Here is a 16,237-nt window from a genome sequence, read left to right on the forward strand (position 1 = left end):
TTCCTATAATAGTAGCAAAAACAGAACTTCACACTTAATATGTTCTTTTAAGCTAAGAGTTGCTACTGCATGCATACTGATACCTACTGCCTTGGTCTCAGCTCTCTGACTACATTTTGGGTTAATGCACAGATTAATCCAGACATTAGATAAATAGAGTTTATTAGAATTTAATATTCAGTTATAAATGAAATGTGCTACTTATTTTTCATTGTCCATACACATATGCTTTGTTATACATTTATCCATAATACCAGAAAAAGTACTGAGCTGTAGTTACCCAAGCTACTGTTTCCATTGGTACAAACACAACTTTGTTACTCACATAGCTCTTCCTAACTTTCTGAAGCCACTTATCTCCATTCAAAGTATTTCAAAGTCTGTTAGTCATGCCTAACTTTTCCATTAACCTCTTCCCATCACCTCTAATAAATTACTATTCAGGCTCCTACAAATAAGATGTTTTCACCTCTGTCATAATGATTTCAGATATGGAGTTGCCCTTTAGGATATGCTCCATTTCGTCTCTGTCACGTCTGCAACGCCGCAATTTGGTACTGCATTAGGAAAAGCTGCATTAAATTTTCTAGGCAATACCTAGAGCAGCATGAGTGGCCCTATCTTTTTCCATGAGAGAAATACAGTTGCTGGACAAATGTATGATGTATTCCTCTGTAAACAAGTGATAGTTCTGAGTAGGGATACCCTCCAAAATTTCTGTCAGCTAATTGATGTCATCATACAGTTTCCGGGGACACTACATGGAGCCCTTGCTTTGACAGTTTAACAAACTGCCGAGTCACTGAACAGTATCAAAGTCAGCTATGCAAGTTTTACTTTACTCAGTGCATAAGACAAAACAGAATCCATCACAACAGTTGGGAATAAAGCACATACAAACACCAGTGCTTTTTCCTTAAGCTTTGCTACCATGTAACGTGCCTTGGGTGCAGGAGACATGAGAGCATCTACCATAGCATCTACAACCTCATTGCCATTTGTGCTTCCTTTGCTGAGAATGTTGTTGAAAAAGTCTGCCCGCTCCTGAACGTACTCCTTATTGTAAACTGCCTTTTCCTCTTCGCTGAGTTCATTCCAGATCTCTTCGGCACTGACTGGTGGCTGAATTTTTGTAGATCGTGCATAATTTCCCGGCTGAATAATACAGACCTGAAAGCAAGATGTGAAGCTTATCAAAGTGCAGTCAGTCATTCTGAATTCAGTTAAATACCACATGCAGTAAAACAGATACAAAGCTCTTTGCGAACAGATTTCTTCCAGAAAATGCTGCTTTGTGGAAATTTCAACCTTGAAAACTTTACTGAAATCACGTGTATTCCCATGAAACATTTGCCATCGCAGAGGTGCTTTATTCTGACTTCCTCACTTCACTCTGATTGTTACATGTTCATGCCTTCACTGAATGCAGTAGTGCATCCTTGCTTTGCATAGAATGCTTAGTGGTGTCAATGTTTTGACAGTTATGAGGCAAATAATTTCGGTATAACTTTGATGTCTCCGAAGTGGAATGCTTGCAATTTTTCTCTCAGTGGCAAATCTTGCAGTTGGTGATTTTTTGTCCATTTGGGACAGAAGGAAATGAGCAATTCCTGGCGAAAGAAACGCCATTTTCCCCAAGGGGATAATAAAAAGAAATGGGTATATCGATACAAGTACAGAAAAGGCCAGAGGTGCTACTCTGGAGCTCTCACTGATTTAAAAATTTCCAGATTTCTGTGCACACAGATTTAAATTCAAAGTGTACAAACTCTTTGCTGCTCAGCCTGTTTTCTTTGCATGCATTATTTTGCTGTTCTGCTGACTTCTGGGGAACTTCAGAGCAAGCTTAGCACTTCCAATGTGCATGCTTTTTCTGGAATACCTCAGCTAGCAGCTGGCTTGTTAAAACTGTCTGTAGATGTACAGCACTCAAAACTCCATGGCATTTAACTGACCTGATTTCTAAAGACTCTTAACACAAGGTGAAGAAAAATGGTGCTGAGCCATATGAAAGACTTGAGGATTTGACAAACATTCTTTGGAAATCCGTGTTAATTTGTAACCCTAATGCCCCCAATCTGCCATCCAGCTCATCTGCCAAGGGCTACCATTGGTGCAGCAGCACTGCCACATGCCAGCCTCTCAGCCTGCACAGCCACCAGTGCTCTGCAGTCTGCTGCTGAGGCTGTAGCAAGCCACAGGAAGGGGTGCAGGTAGCCTCCCCACTGCCCCAAGTCAGACTGCGTATCTGGGAATGTCTCATGCTGCCTTTGGTAGGTTTGCCACAGGGCATCTTTCAGAACCCTTGCTTTAGACTCTTCCAATTGCTTACTATTAGCCAAAGTAATGTCAATAGTAAAATTCCCACATATATTTTAAAGAAAGGGTGTTCAAAACTTCATGTCTTGCAGCTATTGAAGTTGGCTAGGAGATATTAAGCTTTTTCTTTTTTCTTTTTTTTTCCCTTCCCTCATTTTCTTAGCCTTCTTTCTAAGTGGAAGACACACACTTTGTTTCCTGTAGGTAGCCAGCTTGCCTGGACAGAGTTCAATGGGACAGAACCATGGCGCCATCTGTTCCTTGCCACCTCTGGGCAAGGTTACCTCCTGAAAGCAAAAAGGGAGCAGCAGAGCAGGAGAGAGGAGCACTGAGAAGAGGAAGCTTATCTTCTGCAGGCTCCCTGCAGGGTAGATTCTGAGGCAAAGGCCAACCAGCACCATGCATGCAGTGAGAAACAGAGAAATAATTCTCATAGATACTCTGGAAGTGTTTGTCAGCCTGATCTACTATATTGTGTGCTGAGGTTATTCCAGGGGTGGGGGAACAGCAAAAATCCTAGAGCCACTAGAGCAGTTAACCTGTTAAACTAAGCTCTTCCATCCATTTGAGATTATCCTCAGCTAATCAGTTCAAATCCTCATCATGCTGTGTGGCATTAGGATGTGTGAAATCACTTGCATTTTATATTTATCCAAGAGGGACAGCTGATAGAAGCATAGCTGTAATTTCTTTAACAGGAACCTTATGAACAATGCTCCAAGTCTGTGTATGTAAAAGAGTACGCCAACGTAAACTCTCTAGGGAATGCTTTCAGTGATTCAGAAGAGTAGAGTGACTCCAAGGAAAAAGCCCTGTGAAACTACTCCATGATCTAAACTTCAGGTCTCACCATCAGTGTTGCTTAGGTACAGCACTAAGAGCACTCTTACAGCTTCTCTTAGGTCAAAAGCATAAAAAATTACTCTGCATGAATACTGCCTCTTGCGGAGTAGCTATTCCCAGATATAGGGAGGAGCTTTTCAGCATTTATGTGAGAGAAGGGAGAGAAAAGCTCTGGTAGGTGACAAGCCTTCATTTTTGATGCACAGCTCTCAGACCTGGGCTCTTTGCTTTTGCAAGCAAGCCTGTGAAAGTTTCCATTGCTTTGTACTGTTAAAAGTTATTGTTAAAAGCATGGCACTGTTTAGGCAAGCCTGTCTCAGAAAGTTTTTTCACTATAGAGGATGTGAAGAAAGGGTGCAAGTTGCAGCACTGTCACAGAGATGGCATGCTACCCCAGATCTTCTAAGGGCTGCAACCACCACCCAGCTCTGCTGCCTACTGTTATTTCCAGCCTACTGATTAGCCACAGAGGAACCACTTTCCAGGGGGAAGCTGTATCTATGGCTTCAGGAGAGCAGCTTTTATTGCCATCCCTTTTGTATGGATGTATGCAGCTTGCTTTGCATAAGATTAGACAGTATTTACCATTTGCCTGTTCTGGTTGCCTTGGCCACCCCCACACCATTGTCCTGTACTCTTCGTAGAAGCTACTTACTTCCTTTCCTCTAAATGATGCATTTCAGCTCTGGAGGAAGTTTCAGGAGTGAATTTTCTCTCTTTCTCACACAAAAAACAGTGTTTGAAATAGCAGGAACTTTCACAGAGCAGCTATTTATTACATCACTTACCTGGACGCCAAACTTCTTCATTTCCAGTCTTAGAGCATCACAGAATTTTTCAATAGCCGCCTTGGTCATAGAATAAATGCCATTTCCCAGAGTAAAATAGGCAATGATGCTGGACATGAAAACAATGCGTCCTGAAAAGAAAACAGCGCAAATATCAAAACTTGTCACTCTTGATCTTTAAAATAGAATTGATTGCCCAAGCCTGCTGAATTGCAAGTAAGGTACTATTTAGTATGATGTTGTTTTACAGTGCAACATGTAAAAGCTGTGCTGTGTAAATTTGTGGTCCCAGCAAAACTGTGCACTCAGCTCTGTAAAGCAGGTACCATCATGCAAGCAGCTTCCTTCCATCTAGTGACACACTCTGGACCAGACAGAGGATGACAGATTCCCAATGTGCTGCTTATTCCGTTTGACTCAGGTAACAGATGAAAAAAGATGGAAGCAAAGCATTCCCTTAAGATCTTTAGACTGAAAAAATAGTAATAAAAGGCTACGCTAATAATAGGAGGATACAGAGGAGTGAAGTGAATGATTTTCCTTTTGGTGACTAGGTGACTACAAATATCATTTATGGCTATGTGACTACTAATACCATTTATTCTGTGCTAATGACGTCTCTGCACTGAGTTCTAGCTTAAAAGTGTGCATATAAACCCCTAATCAGATCGTACAGGGACAAACTTTACCAGAGAAAGGTGACTTGACAAAATGTGTGCAGTCTTACACAGCTGTGATTTCCATGATCTGTGCTGCCTTCCTTTCCTTTTGTCACTCTCACCAAGTGCAGGCAGGCATACATCAAATGCATAGAGTTCTGATTTGAGGCTTTGGGCTGTTGTCTCATTCCACTGTTTATTTGTCAGCATCCACCAGACAGTCACATCGTATAGTAACAAATGTGTGTATGTGGTACATGTATGCGTAAATATATATTCATATCAGAGGTGAGAGAGAGAATGTCCTCATAGCAATTTAGAAAACAGAGTACCATCCCTGTTGCTGCCACAGATGCAGAGAACATCTGGGCACCAGATCTGACCAAATGGTACAGGCTTTTGGGCTATCAAAAGGGTATCATGGGAATGCAGTGAAATCTGTCATTCTGGATTATGTCCCCTGCTTTCTTACAGTCAGTGTCTTGGCTAAGTCTCATATCCAGTAATGACAGAATGACTACCAGCTTGCTGATGAAGATGCTACGTCAGCTGGCCTCGCCATCAGGAAAAGTTATGTTGTTCCTCTCAGAATTAGATGCTCAGTACTTGTCTGAAGGGAAATATCCTCCTTTACAAGTATTAATAATCTTGAAGCTCTTCTTGGACAGGTTGCTCATTCTGAAATGGCAGTAAGCCTCTTCCACTGGGACACAGGCTCTGTGTAAGTGACGGTAGGATAACCTTTCCCTCCTTGGTCCATTAACTAAGCAATTTGGAGCATGCACCCGGAATGGGGGACACACTGTTCAAATTCTCTCTTTGCCTGAGGTAACTGAAACCCAGTTTTCCTAAGAGAATGCTGGGAGTTACCGTGGAGCTTTAGAGCAGCATAGAGTTTTAGCAGTATGCAGGACATCAAGGAAAGAAATCAATCTCTCCTTATGTAATGGCAATGTAAGACATTTGCAGTTTCTCACTGTATATGCAATAACACATTCTCTTACAAAAACTTCCAGCTTGCAGTATTTAAAAGTTGCTTTTTTCTTCCATCAAAAAATCAGTCAAAGGCAACCAAGCAGAAAGAAGCAAAGTAGGAAAAAAGAGGATGCTTTTATCTTACCAGCTTTTTGTGTAACGGTGATATCTGGGGATTCCATACAAGAGCTAGCCCTACCATGCTTGATGCTGTACACACACAGTAGAGGGAATCCTTGCCTTAAAGAGCTTACAATTGAAATAGACAAGCTCAGCAAAGCGAGGAGAGAGGAAAAGAGTGTCTTTGTTTCCCAGATGCAGATGGAGAAGGAACAAACTGCAAAGCAATTGAGACATTCTGCAATGTTGCAGAGAGCTATTCAAGCCATTTCTCATCAGAAGCAAGGGCAAAGTGCATGCATATGGAGGTTCATGCTACAGCATTTATCCCATTTGATACCATGCATCTCTGTATGGCATTGTTTCACATACGTGGGGTTTCTCTGTCCAAAGTCATAGAGAGGATCTTGTCGGGCCTGGAACTGGAAGCTGGATGTCTCTAGTTCACCTCTATATGATTACTCTTCCTCTCCTAAATGCCACACAATAAAACAGTAAAGCCTGCATAAAAGAAGTTAAACAGGAGTTTACTGGATCTTTGTCTCCTGATTGTCAGTGCTTACAAAATGTTGCCTGGGCTCCATAACCTACCGTAAGCATTTTTTTTACTCTATTTTCAGCCAAATACTGAGATAATTCATTGTTTGTAAACAGTTTTTGTTTTGGTTTGTTTTTTTTCCTTGTGTATTCCAAAGACAGAATCTTTAAGGGTTCTTTTCCTCTTAGGATTTCACCATCTTCTTAGGATCATTCAGGCCAAACAGAAGGAAGCTGTCATTTCAGTTCAGTGGAAGACAATTAAGGCTTCTTTTATAGCTGCTACATTACCCTGATTATAGTAATCTAATTATTCTACAACTTCAAATAACGGTGGATTAGCATTACCCTTGTATTTCCTTATCAGAGGAAGAAAAGCCAGGGTTGTCCTGATGCTCCCAAGAAGATTCACATCCGCAAACTTCTCATATTTCTCCATTGACAGCCACCCCGTCTCACCAAATGTTGAAATTCCTGCATTGTTCACAAGCCCCCAAAAACCTAAAGGAGAGAAATACCTTAGCAAGCATGTTTTGCTGGAAAAAAACACCCCGTGGCAACCAAACAACACTAGTGAGCTGAATAACAACTTTTCAGTTGCATTATCTTTTTGTCTTTCGCTTATAAATGTGGGAATGTTTTGTTTAATGAAGGGATGTAATTTTGCCCACTATCTGGACAATGTAAGTCTCAGTGCTATTTAATAATCACTCACTTTATAGTCTCCTTAAGTTATTTATGAATAACACGATCTGGGAGACTACTTATTACTGCCAATGCAGTGTATCATGATATTTTAATTACTTGAATCCCACTGTGTGCAATGAGCAGCTTTGTGAAAATTACATTAAGCAGTCTAAAGGCTAAGGGGTAATATTTTCAAAGAGCCTGACTAATTTAGGAGCCTATGTTTTTTTCAGGATTTTGAGCTTCAGTTCCTTCTGAAATCAGACACAGCTGGGTACACAGGCACAGCACTGGGTAAAGCAGCCCAGTAAGGTCTGTGGCTACGGTGTTTTCTGGATTTCTTAGCCTTGGCCAGCTCTATTCCCACCTAACAATGGGACTCGCTGTAGAAGCCCAGCCCCCTAAAATGCAGTAAGATTTCCGCATTTACAAGCAGATCTCTACAGGCAGCAGAGCTTGTTCTGACATAACTACACCAAGCCCTTTAGCCCAAAGCCACAGAACATTTCATGCAAGCATTGTGCAGCGCTCAGAATCTTGGTTGTTGGACATGCTTTTTGCTGAAGTGTGGCCGTGCTCGCAGATTAGAGCTGACATGCTGACTAAATGCTGATGAAACCACGCTGACTTGTTCTAGCCTACAGAGCACTTGTCTACAGATGTATGGTAAAGCAGTAAGTGTAGGCATTGCTGTTTCTGTTCTCAGACCCTAACTTAGAGTATCTCAAGGGTGACCAAGGGTGTAATTAAGAAGTACTCAGAGTGGACTAATAAATAACTAAGTTTGCAGCTTGTTTCTGCTGGCCTTGCTAGTTCTGCTGATGTATTTTTAAGAGATGTTATATATGTCTGTTTGAGGTAAATCATTGTATTCTGATGCCTTCTGCATGATCTCCAGGTGTAGGTTTCTGGCAAGTGGGTAACAGTGCTTCTTCTATCCTCTGGACAGAGAGGGGATGTGTGATGCCTCCTGTACCCATGCTGGAAAAGATGGGACCTTTGATTATCCCGGTGAAAGTGCTGCAGAAACCCTTTCGTTCTTTTCTTTGTGAACTTCCCCAGCAAAGCTACTGTGATGGTTTCATTGTATTTTGGTCCTCCCACTGCTCTGCCAGGAACTGCTAATACAGGATTTCATTCACAGAAGAAGTTAAAGCTGAAACAGACAATTTTTAGAATTACTTTGGAAAGCAGAGCTCTGTAAGCATTCCTAATATATATGCACTATTTTGCTACATAATGCAACTTGGTGCTTAAAGAAACTAAGTTATTTCAGTGAATGTCTCATTTGCAGAGCAAAGCACTCAAAATCAGTCATTTACCACATGGAACTTAAATAATTCTGTCCTCCAAAGTGAATAGGCCATCATGTAGGAGTCTATAACACAGCAGGCCTTGACACTGGACCTCTCTCATGATCATAGATACAGACTGTCTTCTGTCTTACTCATTGTGCCTGTCCTTTGCATTCCCTTCTTTGGCATTGCCCCAGATGTTGGTAGGACAGAGGAGAGGAAATGGACCAAAAAATCAGCCCCTCGAATTTAGCATCCCGCATATCCTTCTTTTCCCTGCTGCTGCTCTGTTGTCCCAGATCATTCCATCATTCTGTGGCTTGATTTCCCTTTCTTAAATGGAACTAACCCCATGGGACTGGCTTCCCTGTGGAATGTTTCACTGGATTAGAGTCCTCTAAGAGCTAATTGTCAACATTTGTCTACTTGCATGTGATGTGATCTGCAGATGGACTGAGTAGCTGGATACTCCATCTGGTTAGGGTGCAGGTCTCTCTACTCAGGTTTATTTTTAAAGAAGCACAAGCCAAAGTGAAGTCTGATATCACTGCCAAAGCTGTTCCTTGATCTTTTCTAACTGAAACAAAAATGTCATTTTGCTTTTGCCACTACATCCTGCAAAGCACTGCAAGAACACTTGCTCTACATACCCCAGAATTCATGAGGTCTTCAGAAATACAGCCGTTGGACTTTAAGCGATTCATTTTCTTTCTCTGGACTATGAAATAAAGAATTTAATTTGCAAGGTAAAGGTTTTCTCTTTAACTGCTTGCCAGCTTTTCCTTCTGCACTCAAAGACCCAAGGTGGTTTGTGGTAAGGCTAGCCCATGTGTACAAACACGGAGAGTTTCTAGAATAATAGCTCCTTCTTGCTTTTCAGTGGCCAGATCAAAGTCAAGGGGAAAAAATAATTGCTTGAATTAAACTGAAACAGACTCTTTTGAGGAAAAGATTGACTAAAATATAAGAAGAGACTTTGCTCAGAGTCAGCTCAAAGTATTTTATTTGCCCTCAAGTGAAACATACTGTTGGTCAGCAGAACATTCTGACATCTCCAAATGGGAAAATTTCTGAAGTATTCTGCAAATCTTCTTGCCACTTCTTTTGGTTGAATCAATTTGCCAAATGCTACCCGAATAACGAGCAGTTTGTTATAGCCACACACCACTTTCTTTCAAAGCAATGACTACCTTATGAAAAGCAATAGCTTTGCAATCAGGTTGCTGGAATCAGCTTTCATCTTCCTTTCCTGAAACACGTGAAGTAAGAATTAATGCAGTAATCCTCACACAAAATATTTTGTACATTTGCTTTGTACAAATGCAGCTCAGGGAACCTGAGAAATACAGTCCTAGGAAAGAAGTCTCCAAGAACCCTCCAGTGACACCAATGGCTGGGCTCCTCTCGCCTGTTCCCTGGGTGTCTGATTCTGTATAGGGTTTCCCAAGTACAGCATGTCACATGCAAATAACAATTTGCTGGATCCTACAGAGGGAAGGGATCCCAGGTGGCAGTTTTCAGCACAGAATCAGACATGATTACAAAACTAGCCAGATGCGGGAGTACTTCCCATGCTCAACAACAGAATTCCTGGGGAAAATCCAGGGGCTGTCTGCGATACAGAAACATAGTGGCCATAAAAAGCCCTGGGAAGATCTGTGCTATGTTGAAAGACTTCTGGTCAGAATGTCAATGGCATGGTCCTTGGTAGAACTTGATGTGAATCTCTGATACCTAGAGCCAGTCAGTTCGCTGCTTCCTAGAAGGACAGGGCACAAATTACATTAAACAAAACAGCTGAAGGAAAGAGACATCACATTGCCTCAGAGTGTCCATGCACAGACATGTCAAAATAAAAGGAGCTGATCTGGAGACAAAAACCGCTCAGACTGTCGTAACAGAACTCAGTTTGGGGCATAGTTTAGGAAGAGGAGTGTGAGACTGTACTACAGCAGACAGGAGAGAAATAAACTGGCAAGCAGAAAGAGATCTTCACTGATCTCTGATTAAGAAAATGGATTCTGAGGACAAAGATTAAGAGAGATAGCAGAGGATGTAAAGAATCACTTTAGGAAACCTAACTTAAGATTAGTGAGGCTTTCAGGAGGACACTGGCTCTCAAATAACGTCCCAGATAATTACTGTTTCAAAGCATGCTGGCCAAAAAGCACGTATCCAAAGTCTGTATTTAGACTCAAGAGATACCTGATATTCTTTCCAGAAACTCTTACTGAAGTTTTCTTCTTGTTCAAGTCAGTCAAGCTGTATGTTTATAAAACACACATTTCTGTCTGTGTTCACATGTCTATGGAAGCACCCGCACAGAGAAGATATCTAAATTCAACCAAATTTTCAAAACTCAAATGTGTATTTTTGATTTCACTGATCTTTGGAGTTTCTTATTTAAATTGGGACTCTGAAAAAATGGCAGGCTCTTTCATGAATGATCCCAATACTAAAGGAAACTAGCCAAATGGAGTAGAATGTGATGCCAATTTCCTACTGAAAAATGCAGAGACGAAGCAAACCAGTCTGCTTGAGGGAAATGTAGGGTGTCTGTTGTAACAGGTCAACTGAGAGTCCTGAGTTTCAGTGTCGTACCTTCTAGAGTCACCATCCATTCCCCCAAATGTTATGTTGTGGTTGTCTTCATTGTGAGAATAAGTCCATTTGTGTATGATGTCTGGGCTGAACTATGGCACTGAACTAGGGACATACTGCAAGGACTCTACGAACAGGAAATCTTAATTTGTGGAGGACAGTATATGATAAGCTAGTAGTGAGAGGTAGGACCTAAACGAATATCCTTCTCTTCCACAATGGCATCTACTCAGAATAGAAAAGGATGAGAAATCAGGTTTTAAAAAGAAGAAAATCCCCAAAATACTGATGTTTCTGTCGGTACTGGGAGAGTTAGCAAACCAGCAAACTGTTTAACTTTCTCACTGTTTTGATACATCTTCTAAAGTTTTAGTTGGAAATGGATTGCATTAAACCTAGAGGTAGATGACGTTATTCCTTTCTGAGCATTTTTGAATGATACAGGAGTATTTTAGTGATCTAAACTTAGATCCTAGCCTGCCAATGTGACATATTTAAAATCTTTTTTACTTGAATGGGACTGACTGTAGTAAAGAAAAGAGAGGCAACAGTCCCTAAACAAATCCTAGTGACTCTGGGGACAAAAGCTTCTCTCTCAGTTTCTACAGGGATTCTTTGAGTAGAATTACCCCAGGCTGGGGAAGGCAGAGGCAGCAGAGTTCAGCAGGATTTACAAACTAGAAGATATACAGAGGACTTCCAGTAGCTGTTTTAAAGGTGAATGCTTTCATAGCTTTTAAAATAAGCTAATTTAGATTTCACCGTTGTTGTTGTAAATCACACTGATTTACCTTCAGCACCACTCACTGCATTTCTGCATCAGTTTGTACAGTTTGTGCAAAAACAAAAAGCAGATTTTCTTGCTGACGAATGCCTATTTAAGACAGTCTACTGGACTCACCATCTACTCTTTGTTCTCCTTCCTGCAAATAGCTGACACATACTTGATTTTCATCATGGTTAGTCTCATGCTGCAGGCCCTAGATGCTCCATGATCCACTAGGGAAAACTCACTGCAGAGTTCCTTCTCCAGTGGGACATTAAGGCACACCCTTTGCTGCTCACCCTTTGGGAACCACTGGGCAGCAGGTGAAGTGTTCACAGCCACACATTTTTCTCTCCTTCTAGGTAATTTCAGAATATAAATGAAATGGTTCAGAGTTCTCTTTGCAGTGAAAAAAAAAAAAACCAATCCACATTAGAAACAATCTTTGGCCCGAATGTAAATAAATTATTGTCTTTATCAAATAAAATGGTTCACCTAAGAGTTAACCTTGAGTTGAACTGTTACACTGAAACTACTTTTATAAACTACCAAAGGAAATATATCTATTTTTAGAGGTGCCAAGAAGGAACACTCCTTCTGAAATATTTTGAATGAAGACTCTATATAAGTAGAGTGTCCTCATAGTTTCATTACATTTGAGATAAAAATATTTTATAATTGTATTTTATAAATTATGAAGACAACTTGTGGCATTCGCTCTATTAACACTAGCTATTAAAACAGCTCCTTTGCTCCTTCTTGTTTAACAAATGTAGGAAGATTACTTGATAATTGGGAGTTTTCCCAAATGGCGTGTGTTCTATCTGCTTCTATGAAATTACATTTTCTTTTCTGCCTTTACAACACAACCCTCATGCTGCTGCAGCCCAAAAGCAACAGAAAATATTTCACGAATTCTGTGCTTTGTGTATACATGCCCAGTGCTGCATTTTGGGCCTAAGGGCCTGACTGAAAAACCCTCTCTGAGTACGCAGCGGGCGCACAGTACCTGCATTTCAACACCAGCTGTGCTCAAGTGTCCCCTTCTGCAAGAAGTGGTGAGATCTGCCTTGATCTGAAGGCATGTCCACATGCCTACAAGCAGCAGGGGTAACCAGCAAGTTCATGCTGAGCTGCGGACTCAAGGGTCTGAATGCTTGCACGAACACAACCGCCGCATGAACCACCAGAATTACAGGATAAATTAACTTATCTGTAACCCAGAGTTTCAGGTGACCCAGTCTTTGTGCCCCATCTGGCCTGTAAGAGCTTTTGTGGGCCATCTGTGATGTGCCTGCAGCTTGGGAACGAGCCTGAGAGAGGAGGGCTCTGCCTCTTAATCAGATAAGGTCAAGATCAACCATAAATACATGGACTTAATGAGCAGCATTGAGGCTTTTTCTTACTTCACTTCTCACTTCGTCCCCTTCCCAAGATGCTAATGAATGAGGCAGACAGAGGCCTCGTATGTGAAGCTATTTCTGCATGCTTTACTCTCTGCTATGAGCAGGAACCGCTGGTCTGTAACTGAGGGAATCGTTTGAGTTGGGGGTGTGCGTGCTGAGCCACCTGCACCCCTCAGCAGTAGGCTGGCTCTTTCTGCCCGGCAGCCCTAACTATGAAACAATGTAAACGTGGCCCTTCTGCACACACCGTCAAGCTTCTGAGGTGATGAACTGGGATTTATGCTGCTTACAATTACTGTGCCATGTAGACTCTGTCCATTCTCTCTGGAGCGTGCTCCCTATAGGGTGTACGGTTGCCAGATTTCCTTCTAAGTGACCCTTCTGTGAACTAGCTTATCAAATCCCAACTTGCACTGAGAAGCGACAGGCACAGCAGCTGCCCTCCGCATTTCTTTATTCCCTCTTTCACAAAACAGAAATCTCTCCCTTCCCCGCTGCCTCCTGTGCATGCCCCTTTGGTTCCCAGCTCTGTCTGCAGACACCTGCAGAGGGTTTCCCGGGGCAGCCCTGCCGCCGGCGATGTCCTCAGCTGCCGCACAAGGGACGCGCACCCACCTCCCGCCCACGTGTGCGTGCTTCGGTATCGTTCGGGGCTACGGCCTCCGGTTTGTGTACCGCTTCACAAGGGGCACCGGTTTTTTAACGCAAACCGTTGTCATTACCGCTGGTAGTAACTGCAGTTAGCACCGCTAATAGCCGCGCTCCCTCGCAGCGCTCGGGCAGCCGCGCCGGCAGCCCTCCGAGCCCCGCGGCCGCTCGATGTCCTCCGGCCTGCCGCCCCTCCCGCCGCCCGATGGAGGCCGCCCGCCGGCCACGGAGCGGGGCTCCCGCCGCGCCGCGCCGCCGCTCACCTCGCTCGGGCAGGTGGCTGAGCACCAGCTCCTTGGCGGCCAGCACGTCGCGCCCTCGGGTGACATCGAGCCGCAGGACGCGCATCCGCCCGGCGTCCGCCGCCGCCTCTCGCTCCAGCCGCCGCGCCCCCTCGCCGCCGGGGCGGAGGCAACCGGCGAACACGGTGAAGCCGAGGCGGTGCAGGCGCAGCGCCAGCAGGTGCCCGAAGCCGCTGTCGCAGCCGGTGATGAGCACGGCCCGGCCGGCTGGCTCCAGCGCGGCCGCCTCCCGCCGCCACCGGCGCGCCAGCAGCGGCAGCGGCAGCAGCAGCAACAGTAGGAGAGGGGCCGCGGCCCACATACCGCCCCGCCGCCGTGTCTCGCGGACCCGCGGAGCTGGAGGGCGGCTGCCGGCCCCCGCTACCCCTCCCCGGTGGCCGCAGGCACCGCCCCTGCCGGCCGGCGGCCCGGGGAAGCCCGGCGCTTGGCGGTGCGACCTGCCGAGCTGCGCGCCCGCCAACCGCCGCGGGAGGACGGCAAATTCCCCATCTCGGGCTTCCTGCTTGCTTTGAGGCAGCGCAATGCGCGAGTCAGAAACGGGTTGGATTGTGCCGAGTGGTAGCCTGGCTTGTCTCAGAAATAGTGCAGCCAGCAGCAGCAGGGAGGTAATTGTCCCTCTGTACTGCACTGGTGAGGCCACATCTTTAGTACTTTGTTCAGTTTTGGGCCCTGCTCTGCCTTGGAAGACACTGAGGCCCTGGAGTGTGTCCAGAGAAGGGAAGCTGTGAAGGGTCTGGAGCACAAATCTTATGGGAGCAGCTCAGGGAACTTGGATTGTTCATTCTGGAGAAGAGGATGGACAGGAAAGACATAATTGCTTTCTACAACTGCCTGAAAGAAGGTTGTGGTGAGGTGAGGGTCAGCCTCATCTCCCAGGTAACAGTGATAGGATGAGAGGTAATGGCCTTAAGTTACTCCCGAGGAGGTTCAGGTTGGATAGTAGGGAAAATTTCTTCTCAGGAAAAGTGGTAGTGCATTGGAATAGGTTGTAAAGAGTGGTGGTGGAGTCACCGTCCCTGGAGGTGTTCAAGAAACTTAGGCACTGAGAGACATGGTTTTGTGGTCGATGGTCGGACTAGATGATCCTAGAGATCTTTTCCAATCTTAACAACACTATGATTCTGTTAATCCCAGCACAAAGCTACCACAGACAGCTCTGCTTCTCCCCTACCTGATTTCCGTCACTGCAGAAGACTTCGGTCATACGGCATGAAATAAAAGCATCTTCAGTATTTCGAGATCCATGAGATGGGAATTTTTAATCCATCTTCTATATTATGCTATAGCTGTCCTCCTAAATCAATGTGGTTTGCTATGGCCCATGTCTGTGCCTGCTGTGTGATGTCAGGTGCCTGTAGGTACTCCTTGGTGGAGTCTCTGTTTCTGTTTACTGCAGGCTGAAAGGACAGTTAGACACTGCTGAGCAAAGGTCCCTGAGTGCTATAGGAGTCATTTGATTAAGCAGTGGTTTCTTTACTCTTGTCAGCTGCTGATCTGCCTATATTTGCTTAGGCTTTAAATTGTTCTGTGTGGTCTCTTCTGCACTGTTCAAGTCCCCAGTGGGCATCGCGTAATAGGACTTAGAGCCTCAAGTATCTTGGAAAGGCACAAGGAAGGGGGTGGAATGTTTAAACTCAAGATAAGATGTCTAGATACCATCCTGAGTGGTGCTGATAGTGCTCCAGCACGCTAGGAGATGCTGCCCTTTTTTAGCTTTCAGAAAATCACTTGTTCTTCCGTAACCCTGAGTCACAAAGCATTGTCTTTACATTAAAAAAATATTATGCAACCCTCAAAATCATGAGTTGATAACCATCTGTCCTCCCGCCAGTTTCCCTGTCTGGTTCCCTGCAGCATAAAAAGATGGAGAGGTGTTCCAGATTTTCCTCCTCCGTACCTCCTACCCAGCTCTCTTTTGCATCTGCTAGCCTCTGCTCTCACAGCTTTCTTGTCCTGTTAGTAACACAAAGATCACAGGCAGTGCCAAAAGTAATCTCCTGGAAAATAAAAGGTAACCCAACTAACCTCTCAGTTTTATGCTGTTTCTATTCCAAATAAATTTCAAAAGATATTTAAAATGTGGCACCCAAATATGGCATGCTCTTATCTGAGAACAGGAGCAGTATGTTGTCAGAGCAACAGAATAATTTAGCTTGAGACTTGTGGATTAGAACTGTAAAAAACTATCCTTCACATTTAGAAACATCTTGAGTGCGTAGTCCAGTAAATGTGGGCAGGTAGATTCACATACACGTCATTGATGGTGGAGTTTCACTATTTGTTGGGACGCT

The 16,237-nt window shown here is 43.9% G+C and overlaps 2 protein-coding genes across 6 annotated transcripts in view; one reads left to right on the forward strand and one right to left on the reverse strand.

The window, feature by feature from the left end:
• The window catches only part of PAK5 (p21 (RAC1) activated kinase 5), a 167,118-nt gene that overhangs the window by 4,272 nt on the left and 146,609 nt on the right, over window positions 1-16,237 (forward strand). The gene's annotated exons all lie outside the window — the stretch shown is intronic.
• LOC104909536 (D-beta-hydroxybutyrate dehydrogenase, mitochondrial-like) lies at window positions 146-14,515 on the reverse strand. Of its 2 annotated transcripts, XM_085218963.1 has the most exons (4): window positions 13,908-14,515; window positions 6,590-6,742; window positions 3,951-4,081; window positions 146-1,170 (listed from the first exon to the last, which is right to left on the reverse strand). In XM_085218963.1, the coding sequence occupies exons 1-4, from the start codon at window positions 14,245-14,247 to the stop codon at window positions 823-825; spliced, it is 972 nt and encodes a 323-aa protein (XP_085075089.1). In that variant the 5' UTR covers window positions 14,248-14,515; the 3' UTR covers window positions 146-822. The 2 variants fall into 2 exon arrangements, with proteins under 2 accessions (XP_085075089.1, XP_085075088.1); XM_085218962.1 differs by lacking the exon at window positions 6,590-6,742 and having other exon boundaries at window positions 13,908-14,376.

The sequence above is a fragment of the Meleagris gallopavo genome, chromosome 2 (assembly GCF_905368555.1).
Source record: "Meleagris gallopavo chromosome 2, MGAL_WU_HG_1.1, whole genome shotgun sequence".
NCBI lineage: Eukaryota > Metazoa > Chordata > Aves > Galliformes > Phasianidae > Meleagris > Meleagris gallopavo.

Excerpts from the sequence above, each read along its gene's own strand:
- LOC104909536 (XM_085218963.1), bottom strand. The coding sequence starts at position 14,247 with ATGTGGGCCGCGGCCCCTCTCCTACTGTTGCTGCTGCTGCCGCTGCCG. Across the intron at positions 6,743-13,907 it reads CAGCCACCTGCCCGAGCGAG|GTTTTTGGGGGCTTGTGAAC; the intron begins GTGAGCGGCGGC and ends TCTCTCCTTTAG. Across the intron at positions 4,082-6,589 it reads TCTGATAAGGAAATACAAGG|GACGCATTGTTTTCATGTCC; the intron begins GTAATGCTAATC and ends TTTTCTTTTCAG.